Source organism: Garra rufa, chromosome 6 (genome assembly GCF_049309525.1).
Source record: "Garra rufa chromosome 6, GarRuf1.0, whole genome shotgun sequence".
NCBI classification, from domain to species: Eukaryota; Metazoa; Chordata; class Actinopteri; order Cypriniformes; family Cyprinidae; genus Garra; species Garra rufa.
Window position 1 is genome coordinate 25,708,808 of NC_133366.1, and position 17,598 is coordinate 25,726,405.

General features: G+C 42.3%; 1 protein-coding gene across 1 annotated transcript in view; it reads right to left on the reverse strand.

The window, feature by feature from the left end:
• Nucleotides 1-385: 385 nt before the first annotated feature.
• Nucleotides 386-17,598, reverse strand: part of pudp (pseudouridine 5'-phosphatase) — a 47,947-nt gene continuing 30,734 nt past the window's right edge. Inside the window, exon 4 of the mRNA XM_073842186.1 lies at nt 386-5,963. Coding sequence (XP_073698287.1) covers nt 5,787-5,963 — 177 coding nt within the window. The 3' untranslated portion in view covers nt 386-5,786. The remainder of the gene's footprint in view (nt 5,964-17,598) is intronic.

Here is a 17,598-nt window from a genome sequence, read left to right on the forward strand (position 1 = left end):
GTAGTGTTGGGGGGCCTTCAGGAACGTGGTTGGGAACCACTGCCTTAGACCAGGGGTCCCCAAACTTTTTTCTGAGAGGGCCACATAATTTTCTTTTCTTTAATGGGGGGCCGGTTGGTTTATAAAAGAAAATACCATGGGCCGGTCTGACTACTAGTATTATTATTATTATTTTATTATGATTATAGCTGTATTTGTTCTACCTTTTAATGCTAGAATAGTTTATTTTGTTATGCACCACACAGACAAATTATCATTTCTTTTCAAAAGATATACAGGTGCATCTCAATAAATTGAATGTCATGGAAAAGTTCATTTATTTCAGTAATTCAACTCAAATTGTGAAACGTGTGTATTAAATAAATTCAGTGCACACAGACTAAAGTAATTTAAGTCTTTGGTTCTTTTAATTGTGATGATTTGGCTCACAATTAACAAAAACAACAAATTCTCAACAAATTAGAATATGGTGACATGCTAATCAGATTATCAACTCAAAACACCTGCAAAGTTTTCCTGAGTCGTCAAAATGGTCTCTCAGTTTGGTTCACTATAGGCTACACATTCATGGGGAAGACTGCTGATCTGACAGAAGACAATCATTAACACCCTTCACAAGGAGGGTAAGCCACAAACATCCATTGCCAAAGAAGCTGGCTGTTCACAGAGTGCTGTATCCAAGCATGATAACAGAAAGTTGAGTTGAAGGGAAAAGTGTGGAAGAAAAAGATGTACAACCAACTGAGAGAACCGCAGCCTTGAGAGGCTTGTCAAGCAAAATCGATTCAAGAATCCACTGTTTTTTGAATCACACGTCAAACTCTGCCTTCATCATTTTCAGCGCTTCCACAGACTTTTCAACTGGGAATGGGGCCACTGGTTTCTCAGCTGAAAAACTTTGGGTAACTGGGAGATGAGTGAAGTTTTGCTTTTGCACCTGTCCCCCAAGCAGTGCTAGTTTCACCTCAAATGCTATTGAGTCATTTTGTCATCGTTCTGAATTTCCTAGCTGGCTCGCGCATCACCTGTTCGATTGCGATGACACATTATGTTGAATGTACCATTCTACCATGATACTAATTAAGGGACATTTTAGTTTGAAAGCCAACCTTTATTATCAAATACCGATATGATATAAGTGAAACATATATTTAAAATTTTTCATTTTTTATTTTCAAAATATGTCTCTGGCATTGTGCAGAGGGCCAGTCCAAATGTGGGGGCGGGCCGCATTCGGCCCGCGAGCCTTAGTTTGGGGACCCCTGCCTTAAACTATCCAAGATGTAGATGAGTTTGCAGAGAAATTTAGCTTGACATAATTTGCTCACCAGCGGATCCTCTGCAGTAAATGGGTGCCGTCAGAATGAAAGTCCAAAATGGAGACCAATATTATGGTTAGAAGATTTGTATAGCTGGAAGTTACAATTTAAAGTTAATTTCTGGATTTAAATTTGCTTATAATTTACTCACCAATATGTCATTCAAAATGTTTATGTCTTTCTTTCTTCAGTCGAAAATAAATTAAGGTTTCTGAGGAAAACATTCCAGGATTTTTCTCTATATAGTGGACTTTAAGGGGGATCAACTGGTTGAAGGTCTAAATTGCAGCTTCAAACTTGATCCTAGCTGAGGAATAAGGGTCTTGTCTAGCAAAAACAATCAGTCATTTTCTAAAAACAATAAAGAAAAAATAATACACTTATTATTATACATAACCACAAATGCTCATCTTTCACTAGCTCTGGGATGCGGTGTCTATGATTTCACACATTACATAATCACGTTGGGAACATAACACGTGGTTGGTTCTTCATCTATGTATTTTAGTTCAAAAACGGTTCACTCTTAAAAATAAAGGTGCTTCAAAAGGTTCTTCAAGCGATGCCATAGAAGAACCATTTAGTCAAAGGTTCTTTAAAGACCCATTTACCTTTTTATTATCTGAAGAACCTTATTTGGCACAAAAAAAAAAACTTTTGTGAAACAGAAAGGTTCTTTGGATGTTAAAGGTTTTTTATGAAACCATTTAGACAAAAAGGTTCTTCTATGGCACCGTGAAGCACCTTTATTTTTAAGAGTGTAAAAATGTGACTACGTAATGCATAAGGTCATGGGCGCAGAGCTAGTGCAAGATGAACATTTGTGGTTAAAAAGTATAATAATTTACCTTTTATTTAGAAAATGACTGAACGTTTCTTTAGATAAGACCCTTATCCCCGGCTGAGATCGTGTAGAGCCCTTTGAAGCTACATTGAAACTGCAATTTGGACCTTCAACCCACTGGCCACCATTGAAGTCCACTATATGAAGATACATCCTGGAATGTTTTCCTCAAAAACATTGATTTATTTTCGACTGAAGAAATTAAGACATAGGATAAATTTCAATTCTAAAGTGAACTAATCCTTTGAAACATCTTAAAGGGATAGTGGATCCGAGGTAAAAAAAAAAAAAAAAGTATATAAAAAGTATATAAATACTGTTCAGTTTCTTGCACAGACTGGTTGTTTTGTGTCTTAGGACCTCAATGTATTGTCACGAGTTTAATTTGGTTTTAATTTGTGTTTGTTTTTTGACATGGAGCCCATTGTCTGCCATTATATGACTGACAGACTTGCAATGGTTTGAGTTAAAAAAATTCCATTTGTGTTCTACTGAAGAAACAAACTCACCTACATCTTGGATGCACTGGGGGTAAGCAGATAAACATCAAATTTTCTTACAAACACAATTGTTTTACACAGATTTGCTTCACAAGACTTTAATTGATGGACTGAAGTCATGTGGATTACTTGTGGATTATTGTAATGTTGTTCTCTGCTGTTTGGACTCTCATTCTGACAGCACCCATTCAATGCAGAGACTCCATTGGTAAGCAAGTGATGCCATGCTAAAATTATCCAAATCTACATCTCGGTTGGCCTGACAGTGGGTTGAACTATTCCTTTATATTTTGTAGTGTTACTGTGTGATGGCCTAAAGAATAAAATACAGTTTATTCATGTAAAAAAAACGAAAATAAAAATGTGTTCTTACATTATGCAAAAAAGACATTGGAATCAGTCCTAACAAGGGATATGCATTTGCACGTATGTGTCAGTTGGGGATTTAACTCATGAGTGCTCTTTCAGTCCCAGCTGTGTTTTCATTCCTGGTTTGTATTGGCTCAGCGCTGCCATCAGGTCGTATTCATATAAACAATTTATTTGGAGGTAAATCCAAAAGAAAAAAGTGCAATTAAATTGTGATATGTGTCATGCTTGTGACATTCTGTCATGCTCTTCCTCATTAAGTCGCTTTAGATAAAAGCACCTGCTAAATAATACAAATGTGAATAAACCCTGCAAGGTCAAATCTGCACACACAAACACACACACATGGAGATTATGAAAAACCGGACCCTGCTCAAAAGGGTGTTTTTTGTTGTTGTTTTTCACAATCTGCATTGTTTATGCATGGGCAGTGCTTCTTATTAATCACAGATGAATGCAGAGTATTTTATGCATGTTTAATGGAAGACTTTTTAGGACATTTTAATGGAAATTTAACTAATGGAAGACTTTTTAGGACATTTTAATGCAAATCAAATGAGAATTTAAGACAAAGTTAAATAATGAGGGAAATGTGGCTTTAAACACTGTAATCAACTGAATTGTATTATTAGTAAATGGCTGAAACATAAAGAGGGAAAAGAGAAAACGGTGAGCCTTATGATGATACTCTAAAATGGAAATTATTATTATTATTATTTTGGCCCAGAAGAACAAACGCACAAATGCATTAAAAATCTTGTTGACATAACACTCAATAACTCAATAATCAATGTTTCAGAGATGTCACTAAATTATTTATGGACGAATAATTTACAGAGTAATAAAGTAAATTGTATTACGTTTATTTAATTAATTTTCTCTCATAAAAAAGTAAGTCTCTCATAAAAGTAATTCTTACAATAACTAAAGAAAGTGCTGCTTATATAGTTCACATTTTGGCTCATGAGTATTACTTGAATGTCATACTCCAACGTGTCATATGCTATTAAAATCACATGAAAGAGGTCAATAAGATAAACAAGTTATTTAATTTGTTGAGCCATACTTTTACAAAAGAGAAAAATCAAGATAAATGAGCATGCAAAGTGTGCTTCATTCAAGTATGCTTCATTAAACAGGAGAGTGTACTACACAGTAAGCTCACAATTGGCACTACAAGTCCTGCTTCAAATTCATGTTTTTTCATAGGCCTCATCCAATTATTATTGATGCACAGTACAAATATTCTCTCTGACAATGCATTACAGTGAATGCACGATATGCAAAAGTGCTACCAATACATACAAACATGAGTGTGTGTGCAACAAAATCTGAAATTTACCTGGGGACTGAGGCCAAAATATCACCAATAGTGACAAAAATGCCTGTGACAAAAACATACATTTTGTGATATGCTGTTCTAGGTCTACCTATAAAAGGTTTTGGCATGTTATACTATACAGTAGAGAACTGTGTAATCTAGGGACTGACAAATAGTTTAAATGCATACTAGTATTTAATGTTCAAACTTTATTTCAATTAAATAATTCAACAGACGTATTTGACATAAACTGATGACAGGTTGTGTTTTTACACATATAACCAATGTATTTAATCATAAGATAAAAAAAATGACCCTGAAAATCAGTTTTAGCAAGACTAATTGTTGTCGTCAATTAACTAAGTCAACTGAAGTATTTGTCAAATGAGTGACACTTTGTGGTTTATATGAAAGAATGTCCTTTTGTAGAAGTAAAAATGCCCCTGAAAATCAATTCCACCAGGGGAAATATTGCTCCTTAATAAAAAAGTTAATTTCTAACACTAGTGTGTGCACACATGCCCCAGACACTCACACCCTAAGCCTTAGATCCTTCAGGTGTGAAATGACATGTAAAAGGCCTTCTTGGAGTGGAAAGTCCTAAAGAAGGAAAAGCTTTTCAGATTACCCCATCTTTAAGGATGAAAGGACATGGCATCTGCGGAGGAGGAAGTGGATGCTGGCAAAAACCCTTTTCTTCCTACCTGAGGGGAAGGCTCAAAGAACAGGCTTGAACTCTCTGAGATGTTGGACAGCACTGAAGTGAGCGAACATGCTAACTCCAGCTCTGTGAGGGCGGTCATTGGAAGAAGATGAAAGACGACTGTGCTCTCGGATCCCCTTTATTGGATTACGCCACATGGTTCAAACTCGAAAATCTCTTTGGTATTTTAATAGACCTCTGCAAAGAGGAAAGGTAACGCTAATAGAAAACACGGCTGGTCGAGCGGGATCGTTAAATCACCACTTACTGTAAATTTAAACCATGACCGGCAAGTTGTGAGCTTGAAAGCGGCACCGAATTAGAGATTTAAACACAAACACTCGAGACATCTGCATTTGGATGAAAGAAAAAAAAAAATGAAAGAAAGAAAATGACACCCTGTAATTGGTTGAAATGCAAAATGTCAATATGGCCTAATGGTTCAGCTGAGGCTAATTGAGCAGCATAATCAAAATTTGTCTCGGGTGTTATTCGGGTGGTCAAAAAAAAAAAAAGAGATTCAGAGTTGTGATTGGCTTAAAAAAAAAATCGAAACAATCAGCATTCTGTTGTGTTCCTGAACAGCAAATCCATGGCTGACAGAAATAATGGTTGATATTAGTTTCTCCTGTTTTTGATTGCAGGAGCTACACTGCAGGCTGATTCCATTTTTCAAAAATTGACAAGATATAGCGTAGTGGAATTTAAATCACTGTGGTGATTGCTGTCCTTACGGGTAGGCTGGGAGACTGAAAAGTTCTGGTCTGAACTCTTCCATGCTTCTAAGCAGCAAGGTGGCCTCCTGGGTGAGGCTGCGGTCCAGGTTATCATCTGGGATCATCACCACCTGCATTCCAGCTGCCAGACCCGCCTTTACCCCATTTGGAGCGTCTTCAAAAACCAGGCACTGTGAAGACAGAATTAGAACAGGCTAATCAATTAAAACATAAATGATCATAGAGCTAGTAATGTCTACGTTTTTAGTAGTTGGTACCAATACTGGTAATATTTCATGTTTCTTTTTTACCAGTTTTGGTACTATAGCAAAACTATTTCATTTTACTATATAAAAATATATAATAAATACAATTTGTTAATTATAAATGCTGCTAATAATTATTAAATATAATACGGAACAAAATAGTGAATGTATTTTGAAGCAGTTTTGTTTATTTTTGAAAATGTATGTTTCTAATAAGCAACTATACAAGACAGTATGTCCAGTTTACGCAGTAGAGCAAAACGTCAAGTCAGGCTTTATTTCAGTGATAAATTGAAAAAACTGTTTTGACTAATTTGAAGGAACTAATGGTAAATTTGTTGTCCAGGTTCTGATGTCATACCTGCTCACATGCTCACCAAACATGTCTGTGATTGGCTATGTTGCTAGATGCTGCAAAAACACATTGTTAATAGAAATGAAGTGTGCCTTTCGCTTCCTGAAAAGTGAAGCCAAAACATATAGGTTGCCATCTGTGGCCAGTTCCACCGGCTAGACATACACCTGGTTGTAAGACTAGGCTGGACGTAAAATGCCCTTTAAGTCGTGCATAGAATTAATACCTGTTGCACCATCTATGCGTAGTGCTAAGTCTGAGATTACATCTTACACCTAGTTCAAGGGTGTCAAACTCAGGTTCTTGAAGGCTGAATTTTGTTCAAACCCTGCTCCAACACACAAGCCTGAAGGACTTGATTAGTTGGATCAGGTGTGTTAAATTAGAGTTGCATCTAAACTCTGCAGGGCTGCGGCCCTTTAGGGGTTTTTTAACTCTGGCCCTCGAGGTCCACTTTCCTGCAGAGTTTAGCTCCAACCTTAATCAAACTCACCTGCCTGTTACTTTCTAGTGATCCTGAAGACCTTGATTAGCTTGTTCAGCTGTGCTTGATTAGGTTGAAGCTAAACTCTGCAGGAAAGCGGACCTTGAGGGCCAGAGTTGAGAAACCCAGGTGTAAAGTGAAAAGTCACGATTCTTTTAGACATTATTCATTTTTAGGATTCATGTCTGATAATTAATTATTACTGCAGATGTAAACTGCAATGTTTATGGTCTTTTCGGGCAGGATAAGCAATATCAATCATGAAGCTCGGTGTTGGATACACGACACTGCCGACAAGAATTGATCTAATACAAAACATATTTTCTGTTCATAATCATGCAGTAAAATATTACATTTGAGACTTTAGAATTCTAGGCAGAAATTGAAAGATTCTCAATAGATCTCGCAGCAACCTTATTCATTGTGTGGTGAATTCAAACACTTCTCAATAGATCGCAGCAGTAACAGCGAAATCAACATTGGCTCCTGAATAAAGCTGTTTTGGGTTTGTGCAAGTTTGTTTGCGTTGTGGTCCAAGCTGATAAACGGTCAGTACTAAGCAAGCCATTAGTTTCGCTTTTGTTTAGCTTGCTGTTTGATGTTTCTCAAATGAAACAGAAATGACAGCGCTTGTGAGTTGAACAATGCAGTGGTCACGCCAGTGCGACTGCTCACGAAAATTAGTCGCACCGGCAGAAAAAATGGTCGCAGTCTGGAGCCCTATAATATTACCACAATTGTCATACATGCTTCATTACGAGTAGTAAACAAAACCATGCATCTGCACCATTCAGTAACACAGAGGCACACAGAATTCATATTTAAACAGTAGTTTTGCAGCTTAATATTAGTCCATATCGCGATTTGATTTAAGTGTAATGACCTACTTTTGATTAATGCATCCAAACTTTGACAAATTCTGTTACATTCCGTGTTAAACTGTTAATTCTGTTTTATGACTGGATTCTGTCCGTGTTTTCTGCATTGTGGAAATCGTAAGGCCCTATGAGACATGTCGCTGTTTTACTGGCTGATTGGTCCAGTCTGAAATACTGCCAAACAGCGGACATGCTGCTAGCATGTTTGTATTTCTTCTTCGCTGCTCTAAACAGCGGTTGCTTGTGGCAACACAGCACACCTTCCTGTGTTTGCATTCTGAACAGCGAAGAATTGGCTTCCAATTGCTAGTGGTCTTGTTTAAGGAAATGGTATCAGATCAGTACGTGAGTTCAAGTACTTGCCGATTCCGACAACCCTACTTATTTGAAGCGAACCTGCCATCTGATAATCGCAGTAAGATTTGTGCTAATTTACTTTTAATCAGCAATAATGTCAATGCTAATTTTATCACAAAATACAAACTATAAATGTGGTTTTACACTCTTTAATGTGGCATTCGCTGTTGCACCTCAGTTTAAGTGACACATGAACCGATCATCTGTTCCTCTTTGCTACTAGTTATAGCGAAAATAAACATCAATGAACATCAGAAAGGTGTTGAAAGAACCAGAACAACTTATTAAAATGTGTTTTTCAGCCACAGAAAAAGATCAATAAAACTTATGAACAATGTCGTGTTAAACCACATTTAGAGGAAAGACATTAATTGTACATAAAGTACAGTCAGCTATTGTTTATTGTTTATAATCTGTCATGAGAATGTGCAGGGAGATTTCAGATATAAATATGTGGACTTGTTAGGAAATGTTTATTCATTTAAATCATGGTGCGGTGGCTTCACTTGTTATTCAGCAATGCAGTTCTTTATTATTAGAAGTTGTAGCCATTGCAGAGTGAATGTCACTGCATCTCAACTGTCACTGCGGGATAATGTGTCGCATGTGGCTGTGCATTGTCTAAGCCAGGTGCAGTGAAACAGGTGTACATATTTATAAAGCTGGACGTTCACAATTACTTTAATTTTTTTCTCCAATAATGGTTTTCATCATTTTAGGTAGTTCTTATCACGCTGAAGTATGTTCAAGTGTTCATTTTTCTAATAAGTTTGTTTTTAGTTTGTATTGTATTGCTATCAAAAGGGTCTGCTTTCGGGGCAGTTATGGCCTAATGGTTAGAGTTGTAACCTGAATGTCATGGTTTTGAGTCTCAGTACTGGCAGTGAATGACCAGCGATTTCTTCAACCTTCAGCAACCTTCACCCTTGAGCAAACTCAACCCCCAATTGATCCCTGGGTGCCGCAGAACTGTGTTCACTACTGCATGTGTGCACTTGGATGGGTTAAATGCAGAACATTCTGAGTATGGGACACCACACACCCTGTCACGTCTCTTCAAGTCAAAGTCAAAGTCAAAGTCAACTTTATTGTCAATTCTGCCACATGTACAGGACATACAGAGAATTGAAATTGCGTTACTCTCAGACCCATGGTGCATACAAGTAACATTAAATACAAACAGTAACATTAAATACAAATGTAGAATTTAAAAAATATGAATAAATATAAATAAACATATAGTATATAAAATGAAAAACACAATATACAAGTAAGGGCACATGGTAGAGAGTGCAAACCATGTAAACAATATAGTGCAACAGAGCTTGTAAATATGTAGAAGTGTCATAGCAGTCTTGTAACTGTCTTATGAGTAGTGTGAGGTAGTTGGCAGACCAATGCTGCACAAAGTGACTGGTGCAGGTCAGTGTGTGTGTGTGTGTGTGTGTGTGTGTGTGTGTGTGTGTGTGTGTGTGTGTGTGTGTGTGTGTGTGTGTGTGTCAGAGTTCAGAAAGTTTGTGGGGCCGAAGAGGGGAGTGAGGGGAGTGGGGACAGAGTATGGAGAGAGTTGAGCTTCCTGACAGCCTGATGGGTGAAGCTGTCCTTCAGTCTGCTGGTCCTGGCCTGGAGACTCCACAGTCTCCTCCCTGATGGCAGCAGGCTGAAGAAGCTTTGCATTGGGTGGGTGGGATCGTCTGCTATGCAGAGGGCTTTTTTGGTGAGACGTGTGCTGTAGATGTCTTGGAGGGAGGGGAGAGGGACACCAATGATCCTCTCAGCTGCTCTGACTATGCGTTGGAGAGTTTTTTGGCAGGATGCATTGCAGGCTCCAAACCACACAGTGATGCAGCTAGACAGGATGCTCTCGATGGTTCCTCGGTAGAATGTGTACATGACGGGGGCTGGTGCCCTTCACTTCACTTCACTTGTGATTGGGTCTGCGGGAGTTTGGTTGGGAATTTAATTTATGGCTCAAGCTTACTGTATGAGCATTACTGCAGAGATTCATGTTCCAAGATGGCTCAAGACGACAGTGCCTATACTTGAGACATCTTGGCTTCACTTTTCTACAGTGGAAGGAAGTGGAAACACATTGTCCATCTTTTTTGACAGTGCTTTGATGCTCTTCACAGTGCTCTCACACAAATATAGGAACATCTAAAAGCAGCCGCTCCTTTCAGCAGGTAACGGTACTTCACATTACCTGCACTGCGGAAGGGCTGGAGTATCGACTTGGTACCGAAGCACAGGTACTTTTGTCAACACTAATACTGACTAAATGTACAGAGTAGATCCAAAAGCAGGAGATGGAAAATGCAATAGTACAAAAAGTAGGCATACTACTTGGTAGTAGATAAAGATATTACAGAGCCATATTTTGACGTGCACATAATTGACTGAAAATGATTCTCTTGTTCTTCTACAGGCAATTTTATACAGGGAAAGGAGGTATCAGGGTTAAGGTTTGAATAAAATGACTTCAGTGATTTGTTAGGAGTTTGACAGCTGCTGTCAAATGCATTTTAGAAGTTTAAATGTCAAGTAATCTGTCTCTTGATCTAGCTCTCTCCCTTTAGTCCTCTCAGTCATTCATTCAGAGCAACCAAGTCCAACAAAACCACATCAAAATTAAGTTCATTGAACCACACTGTGGGCAGAACGTTTCTAAATATCGGCCCACAATGTCGAAACTGTGCACCACACAAACCGTCATCTTTCCACTCTGTCATAGGCACCATTTCCCACTGTTTGACATGAACAATTTGTGATCACCAAATGACACAGCTTGCGACAGGAATGTCTCACATGCAACAAAGCTTTTCCAATTCTCAAGCAGGAGATTTCATTTTGTTAGTGGATATTATAATGGTGCTGGAAGTTGTTTTGCACTTTTGCTGAACAGTCACTGTGGTTGGTTGTTATCAGTCGTGGATCACGCACAGGGATGAGCACTCCAATACTCTGTTAATTTTGCATGGCTTGCTATGTATTTTCATGGAATTATTAAATAAAATAAAATAAAAAATGCAAACAAGGTATAGATGTACATTTTTTCACCCTTGTATCGTTCAAAAACCATACAATCTTTGTTCATCTTCAAAACACAAATTAAGATTTTGATGAAATCCGAGAGCTTTCTGATTCTGCATAGACAGCAACACAACTACTACGTTCAAGGCCCAGAAAAGTAGTCAGGACATTGTTGAAATACTGCATTCAAGAATTTTGTCCCACGACACATACATGTGGTTTTCTTCCAATCAACCAAGCAAAACTGCTTAATATCTTACATGTTGGTCTATCTAGAACTATAAAAGCCACCAGAGTCAGAAGGCTGGCTCAGGAGCCACCCAGTACATATAACTGACCCTCAGAAACAGAGATTCCACATGTTCCTCCACTCATCACAGGAACAAATAAAAAAGGCACTTGAGTTTCCATGAATGGCTGTAATTGACTGATGTCACTAAGCCAGTTGTACAATGAGTGGAAGTGCCTCACAAAGACCAGCGGAAGCACGGAGCTCACTTTGGAGAGTAAAGCTTAGCTAATTCCCTTGTACCGGGGGCACAATTAAAACTTCTAATTACGCACAGAGCCCAGCAAATGACCCATAATTACTAAGGCACGCATTTCTGTGAACATAAAGGAAATAAAAAAGCTTGAGGACAAAAGCTAAGCGTAGCACAAATGCTGGCTTTTTCTCTGTCAGCAATTTGAAGTGAAGCATCTTGTTGGATTAGAAACGGTCCAGGACATCTAACACAAGAGAGATTCAGTAATTAGTCATAGCTAGTGTATGAGAAGGCTTAAGATTCACACGTCACTTGAGCAGACAGCTGGGGATGAGAGGGTGAGACGACTGTCTCAAACACCTCTAATTAAGAGAGTGAATCAGCGTTTTACAGTCGGATTTGCTTCTCACCTCAAAACATGGGGGAATGCTAAAAAGTACACTTTGTTACCAATTTTATTTGAAATCCTGCTGTTAGGCCTACATATTACATCACAGAAAAAGAATACTCAAAAAAAAAAAACTGATGGTGTAAAGCAAATGAATGGGAGAGACAATGCAGGAACAGAAAAGTGAAACCACCCATAACCACTCCACTATCATTTCCTGCAGAGCGATTCAGTAGTAAACTTGCATATATAGCATAGCATAATGTATAGCTTATACAGTCAGGTCCATATATACTTGGACACTGACACAATTTTTATTATTTTAGCTGTTGACCAAAACATATTTAAGTTACATATTACATATTTAAAGGAGAACTCCGGTGTGATATTGACCTAAAGTGTATTGAATCATGATACCGAGTGTGAACGTACCTTGCATATTTCATCTCGGTTTGTGTCCAGCTGTCCGAAATCTGGGGTCAGTTAGCCGATGCTCACAACAGCTTGTCAATGAAAGTCAATCGGGCATCGAAGGAGCCATGTAAATAAATCACTGTTTTACGCCATTTACGAGGCACAAAGTAGCTCCACACTTCATCGGTAGACTTCCTAGGGCCCTGACATTTAAAACGAGACATTGAGAACTCAGAAAAAGCACCGGTAGTTTATTTACAAGAAGATTTATACAGACATCTTCCACCAGGAACAGAGCAGTCGCCGCCATCTTAAATGTAGTCACGATAAGTCGAGTGTCGAGCACGAAGGAAACTACAACCTGATACGTTGATAACCTGATAAATTCATTGGTGCTCCACACTCGATTTATCGTGACTACATTTGAGATGGCGGCGACTGCTCTGTTCCTGGTGGAAGATGTCTGTATAAATCTTCTTGTAAATAAACTACCGGTGCTTTTTCTGAGTTCTCAATGTCTCGTTTTAAATGTCAGGGCCCTAGGAAGTCTACCGATGAAATGTGGAGCTACTTTGTGCCTCGTAAATGGCGTAAAACAGTGATTTATTTACATGGCTCCTTCGATGCCCGATTGACTTTCATTGACAACCTGTTGTGAGCATCGGCTAACTGACCCCAGATTTCGGACAGCTGGACACAAACCGAGATGAAATATGCAAGGTACGTTCACACTCGGTATCATGATTCAATACACTTTAGGTCAATATCACACCGGAGTTCTCCTTTAAGTTTTAAGTTATACAATGAATATGGGCTTAAAGTGCACACTCTGAGCTTTAATTTTTAGGGCAGTCTCATCAAACTGGTAGAAAGATTAAGGAATTACAGCTCTTTAATATGTACCTCCCCCCTTTTTCAAGGGACCATAAGTAATTGGACAGTTGACTCAAAAGCTGTTTCATGGACAGTTGTGGGCAATTCTTTCATTTTTTCTACATCAATTAAGCAGGTAAAAGGTTTGGAGTTGATTCTAAGTGTGCCATTTGTATTTGGAAGCTGTTGCTCTGAACCCATCATGCGGTCAAAGGAGACAATTGTTAGGCTTCAAAAACAAAAGAAATGTATCAGAGAGATAGCAGGAACATTAGGAGAGGGGACAAAATCAACAGTTTGGTGAATTCTGAGAAGAAAAAGAACACACTGGTGAGCTCAGCAACATAAAAAGGCCTGGATGATTGGATGATCCTCTCATGGTAATAAACATCTCAGGTTACGTATGTAACCCTAGTTCCCTGAAGGGAACAAGACGCTGTGTCGAAACGCTTTGGGAACGCCTCCAGCGTGACCACGCTCTGAATCACGTGTGTAATCAGTCCAATGGAATCGCGAGACGTCACGTACGAGATGACGTCACCGACCAGGAAGCTTAAAAGCACGTACGGAGAGAGCAGCGGTAGCTTTCTGGAAGCAGCAAGCGCCGCAGGGATACCGGAAGTATGGCCTCGAGACGCAGTGTCTCGTTCCCTTCAGGGAACTAGGGTTACATACGTAACCTGAGATGTTCCCTTCCAGGTAACTTACGCTGCGTCAAAACAATTTGGGAACGAGTATGCCCACGCCGCCATACTGAGGATATCCCTGCCATAGTTAGGGCGAGAGGACGAAAGAGCCAGGAGCGGCAGGAAGATCTAAACCATAGAATCTAGTGAACGTACGGGGCGTGGACCAACCCGCAGCGTTGCAGATATCTTGAATAGACAAGCCCGAAAGAAGGGCTTTAGAGGCAGACATACCTCGGGTCGAGTGAGCCTTGACTCCCAATGGTGAGGGGAGACCAGAGGAAATGGGAATACGAAAGGGAAATGGCATCCACGATCCACCGGCTTATGGAAGGCTTGGCCGCAGGACGGCCTCTCCTCAGAGGGCCGTAGCAGACCAGAAGTTGGTCAGCCTTCCTCCACAGGGCAGTTCTGTGGATGTATGTGTCCAGTGCTCGCACTGGACACACACAGTTAAGCTTCTGCTGGCCGGGTTCCCGAAAAGGAGGAGGATGAAACGCCTGCAGTACAACAGGCCGTGGTGCAACGGTAGGGACCTTGGGAAGGTATCCCACTCTGGGATACAGAAAAGCTTTGGCCATGCCAGGCGCAAACTCGAGAAACGAGGGAGCCACGGAGAGGGCTTGAAGGTCCCCAACGCTCTTAAGAGATGTGATGGCTAGCAACAGGGAAGTCTTAAGTGTAAGAAGACGATCTGAAATTTCTTCCAGAGGTTCAAAGGGAGGCTTGGAAAGAGCCTCAAGCACCACAGCCAAGTCCCACGTGGGGACACGAGAGCGTACTGGAGGCCTCAACCTCAGCGCACCGTGGAAGAAACGTGTAACTAGAGGGTGCCTTCCCACTGACAGGCCACCAAGAGGGGCGTGGTAAGCAGCTATGGCCACCACGTAGACCTTCAAGGTGGAGTGGGTTAACCCGGCGGAGAGACGGGTCTGTAAGAACTCCAGCACTGTACCAACTGGGCAGTTAACTGGGTCAAACTGGCGGTCTCCGCAACAAGAAGTGAAGAGTCTCCACTTCAAGGTGTACAGTTTCCTCGTGGAGGGAGCTCTGGACTGGAGGATGGTCTCAACAACCTTAGGGGCCACACCCACAACTTCCACAGCTCCGGGCGGGGGTGGAGAATATGACCCCAGGAGTTTCCCCTGGGACCACACAAGTATCTGGTGTGCCAGCTTGTACAAGGGGCGCGAACGCAGACCTCCTTGGTGGTTGATATAAGAGACCACCGCTGTGTTGTCAGTGCACACCAACACATGGTGGCCTCTTAGGTCCAGGAGGAAGTGTCTCAGAGCCTGAAACACGGCCAACATCTCCAGGCAATTGATGTGCCACATGAGATGACGGCCCCTCCACAGACCGTGGGCGGAGCGGCCACTCATGACCACTCCCCAACCAGTGAGGGATGCGTCCGTCGCAAGCGTGACGCGGCGACAAGGAACTCCCAACACCGGGCCCAGATTCAAAAACCAAGGATTCCTCCACATGTCCAAGGCACGAAAGCATCGCCGTGTGACCTTGATCATGCGAAATGGGTTTCCCTCGGGGAGAACCCCTTGGTTTTGAGCCACCAATATAGGGGTCTCATGTACAGTAGGCCAAAAGGAATCACGTTGGACGCAGCTGCCATCAGACCCAGCAGTTTCTGAAACTGCTTGACAGTGAGTGACCGGCCTTCCTTCACTCTCGCGACTTCTTTGAGAATCGACTCTACACGAGCGGGAGACAGTCGTGCCCGCATCGTGGAGGAATCCCAAATTAAACCGAGATAAGTGGTTCTCTGAGATGGAGACAGCACACTTTACTTGGCATTTAGTCTTAACCCCAGCTCTTTCATGTGTGACAGAACAACATCTCGATGATGAACTGCCACCCGCTCGGACTGGGCCAAAATCAGCCAGCCGTCGATGTAGTTGAGTATGCGGATGCCCTGAAGTCACAACAGAGCCAGAGCTGCACTTCGTGAAAGTGTGGGGTGAGAGTGCAAGGCCGAAAGGAAGAACCCGATATTGGTATGCTTCGCCCCTGAAAGCAAACCTCAGGAACTTCCTGTGTTGAGGAAGGATGGAGACATGAAAGTATGCATCTTTCAGGTCTATCGTCACAAACCAGTCCTCGGACTGAATCTGTGAGAAAACCTGCTTGACAGTCAGCATCCTGAACTTGAGATGCATGACTGACTGGTTTAGAACTCGCAGGTCTAAGATGGGCCTGAGGCCCCCATCCTTCTTTGGAACTATGAAGTACCGGCTGTAGAACCCGGACTCTTGCTCGTGATGAGGGACCACCTCGATGGCCTCCTTCCCCAGAAGAGTGTTTACTTCTTGTTCCATAACCAGAGCCTGCTGAGGACCCACGATAGTGGGAAATACTCTGCTGAAACAGGGAGGAGGAGCACCGAACTGGATACGGTAACCTCTTTCTACAGTATGCAGGACCCATGGAGAGACATTCGGCAGAAGTTTCCACGCTGCCAGAAAGTCTACTAAGGGAATCAGCCTCTCGAGGCTGACCTCTGGTGTTGGAGAGACAGCTGACCTGGGGTCCTGAAGCGGCGGACCGGCAGGAAAACACCCAGCCAGCTGAGGAAGAGACCCCCTTGGGGGTCGCGAGCTTCCCGGTACCGCTACGATAATGGGCGGTGGCCGAGAACTGCGCTCGCTGGGGTCTGCTGCGCCCTGAAGCACCGTAGGTGGCAGGGTTGGCAAGACACACCCCTGGGGACACCGAGGAGAGATGGGCACCGTATGATGACGTGTTAACCGCTCTTCCCCGGAGGGGACTGTCCCCAACGGCCCTCCATAGGAGTCAGGGCCGTTTAGCCGAGCCCTTCTTAGCCTGAAGAACGCTCTGCTTTTGAGCCTCCCGGTACGAGGAGCTGGTATGCGGCTGGGGTTGCTGAGACCTAGCAGCCCCTTGAGTTGGAGTACGGCGAGGGAGGAACCGCTGGAATGCCGCCGCTTGGCGACGTGCCTCCTGGTGCTTGCCGACGACAGTATCGACTGCGTCGCCGAACAGGCCCGAAGACACGAGCGGGGCGTCCAGGAGGAAGACCTTGTCCTTCTCTTTAATGCTGGACAAGGTCAACCATAGGTGCCTCTCTGCAGTCACCATTGCTGCCATGGACCTGCCGATAGCGCGGGCGGTCTCTTTGGTGGTGCGGAGAGACAGATCAGCGGTCCTCCGGAGCTCGGCGATGTCGTCAGGCCGAGCCCCTTCACCCTCATCCAACTCTTTAAGCAGGTCGGCTTGGTACGCCATGGTGTGCAGACACACACCAGCCTGACCTGCCGCCACATAACCCTTGCCCACCAGAGCTGAGGTGGTTTTAAGAGCTCTGGAGGGCAACGCTGGAGCCTTCAACGACGATGCCGCTTCGGGGGACAGATAGCTCGCATGTGTCTGCTTGACCCGGGGCATCGCCGTGTAAGCGTGCTCTGACAGCCCCACCACATTGGCATAATGTGCAGCGGAGGAGCTGTAGAGCCGCGATGAAAAAGGATTCCCCCAAGACCTCGACACCTCGGTGTGAAGGTCCGGGAAAAACGGAAGACTCCTGCGTGAAGGTGGCGTCCGAGACCGCAGGAAGCGTTCATCTAATTTGCTCCGC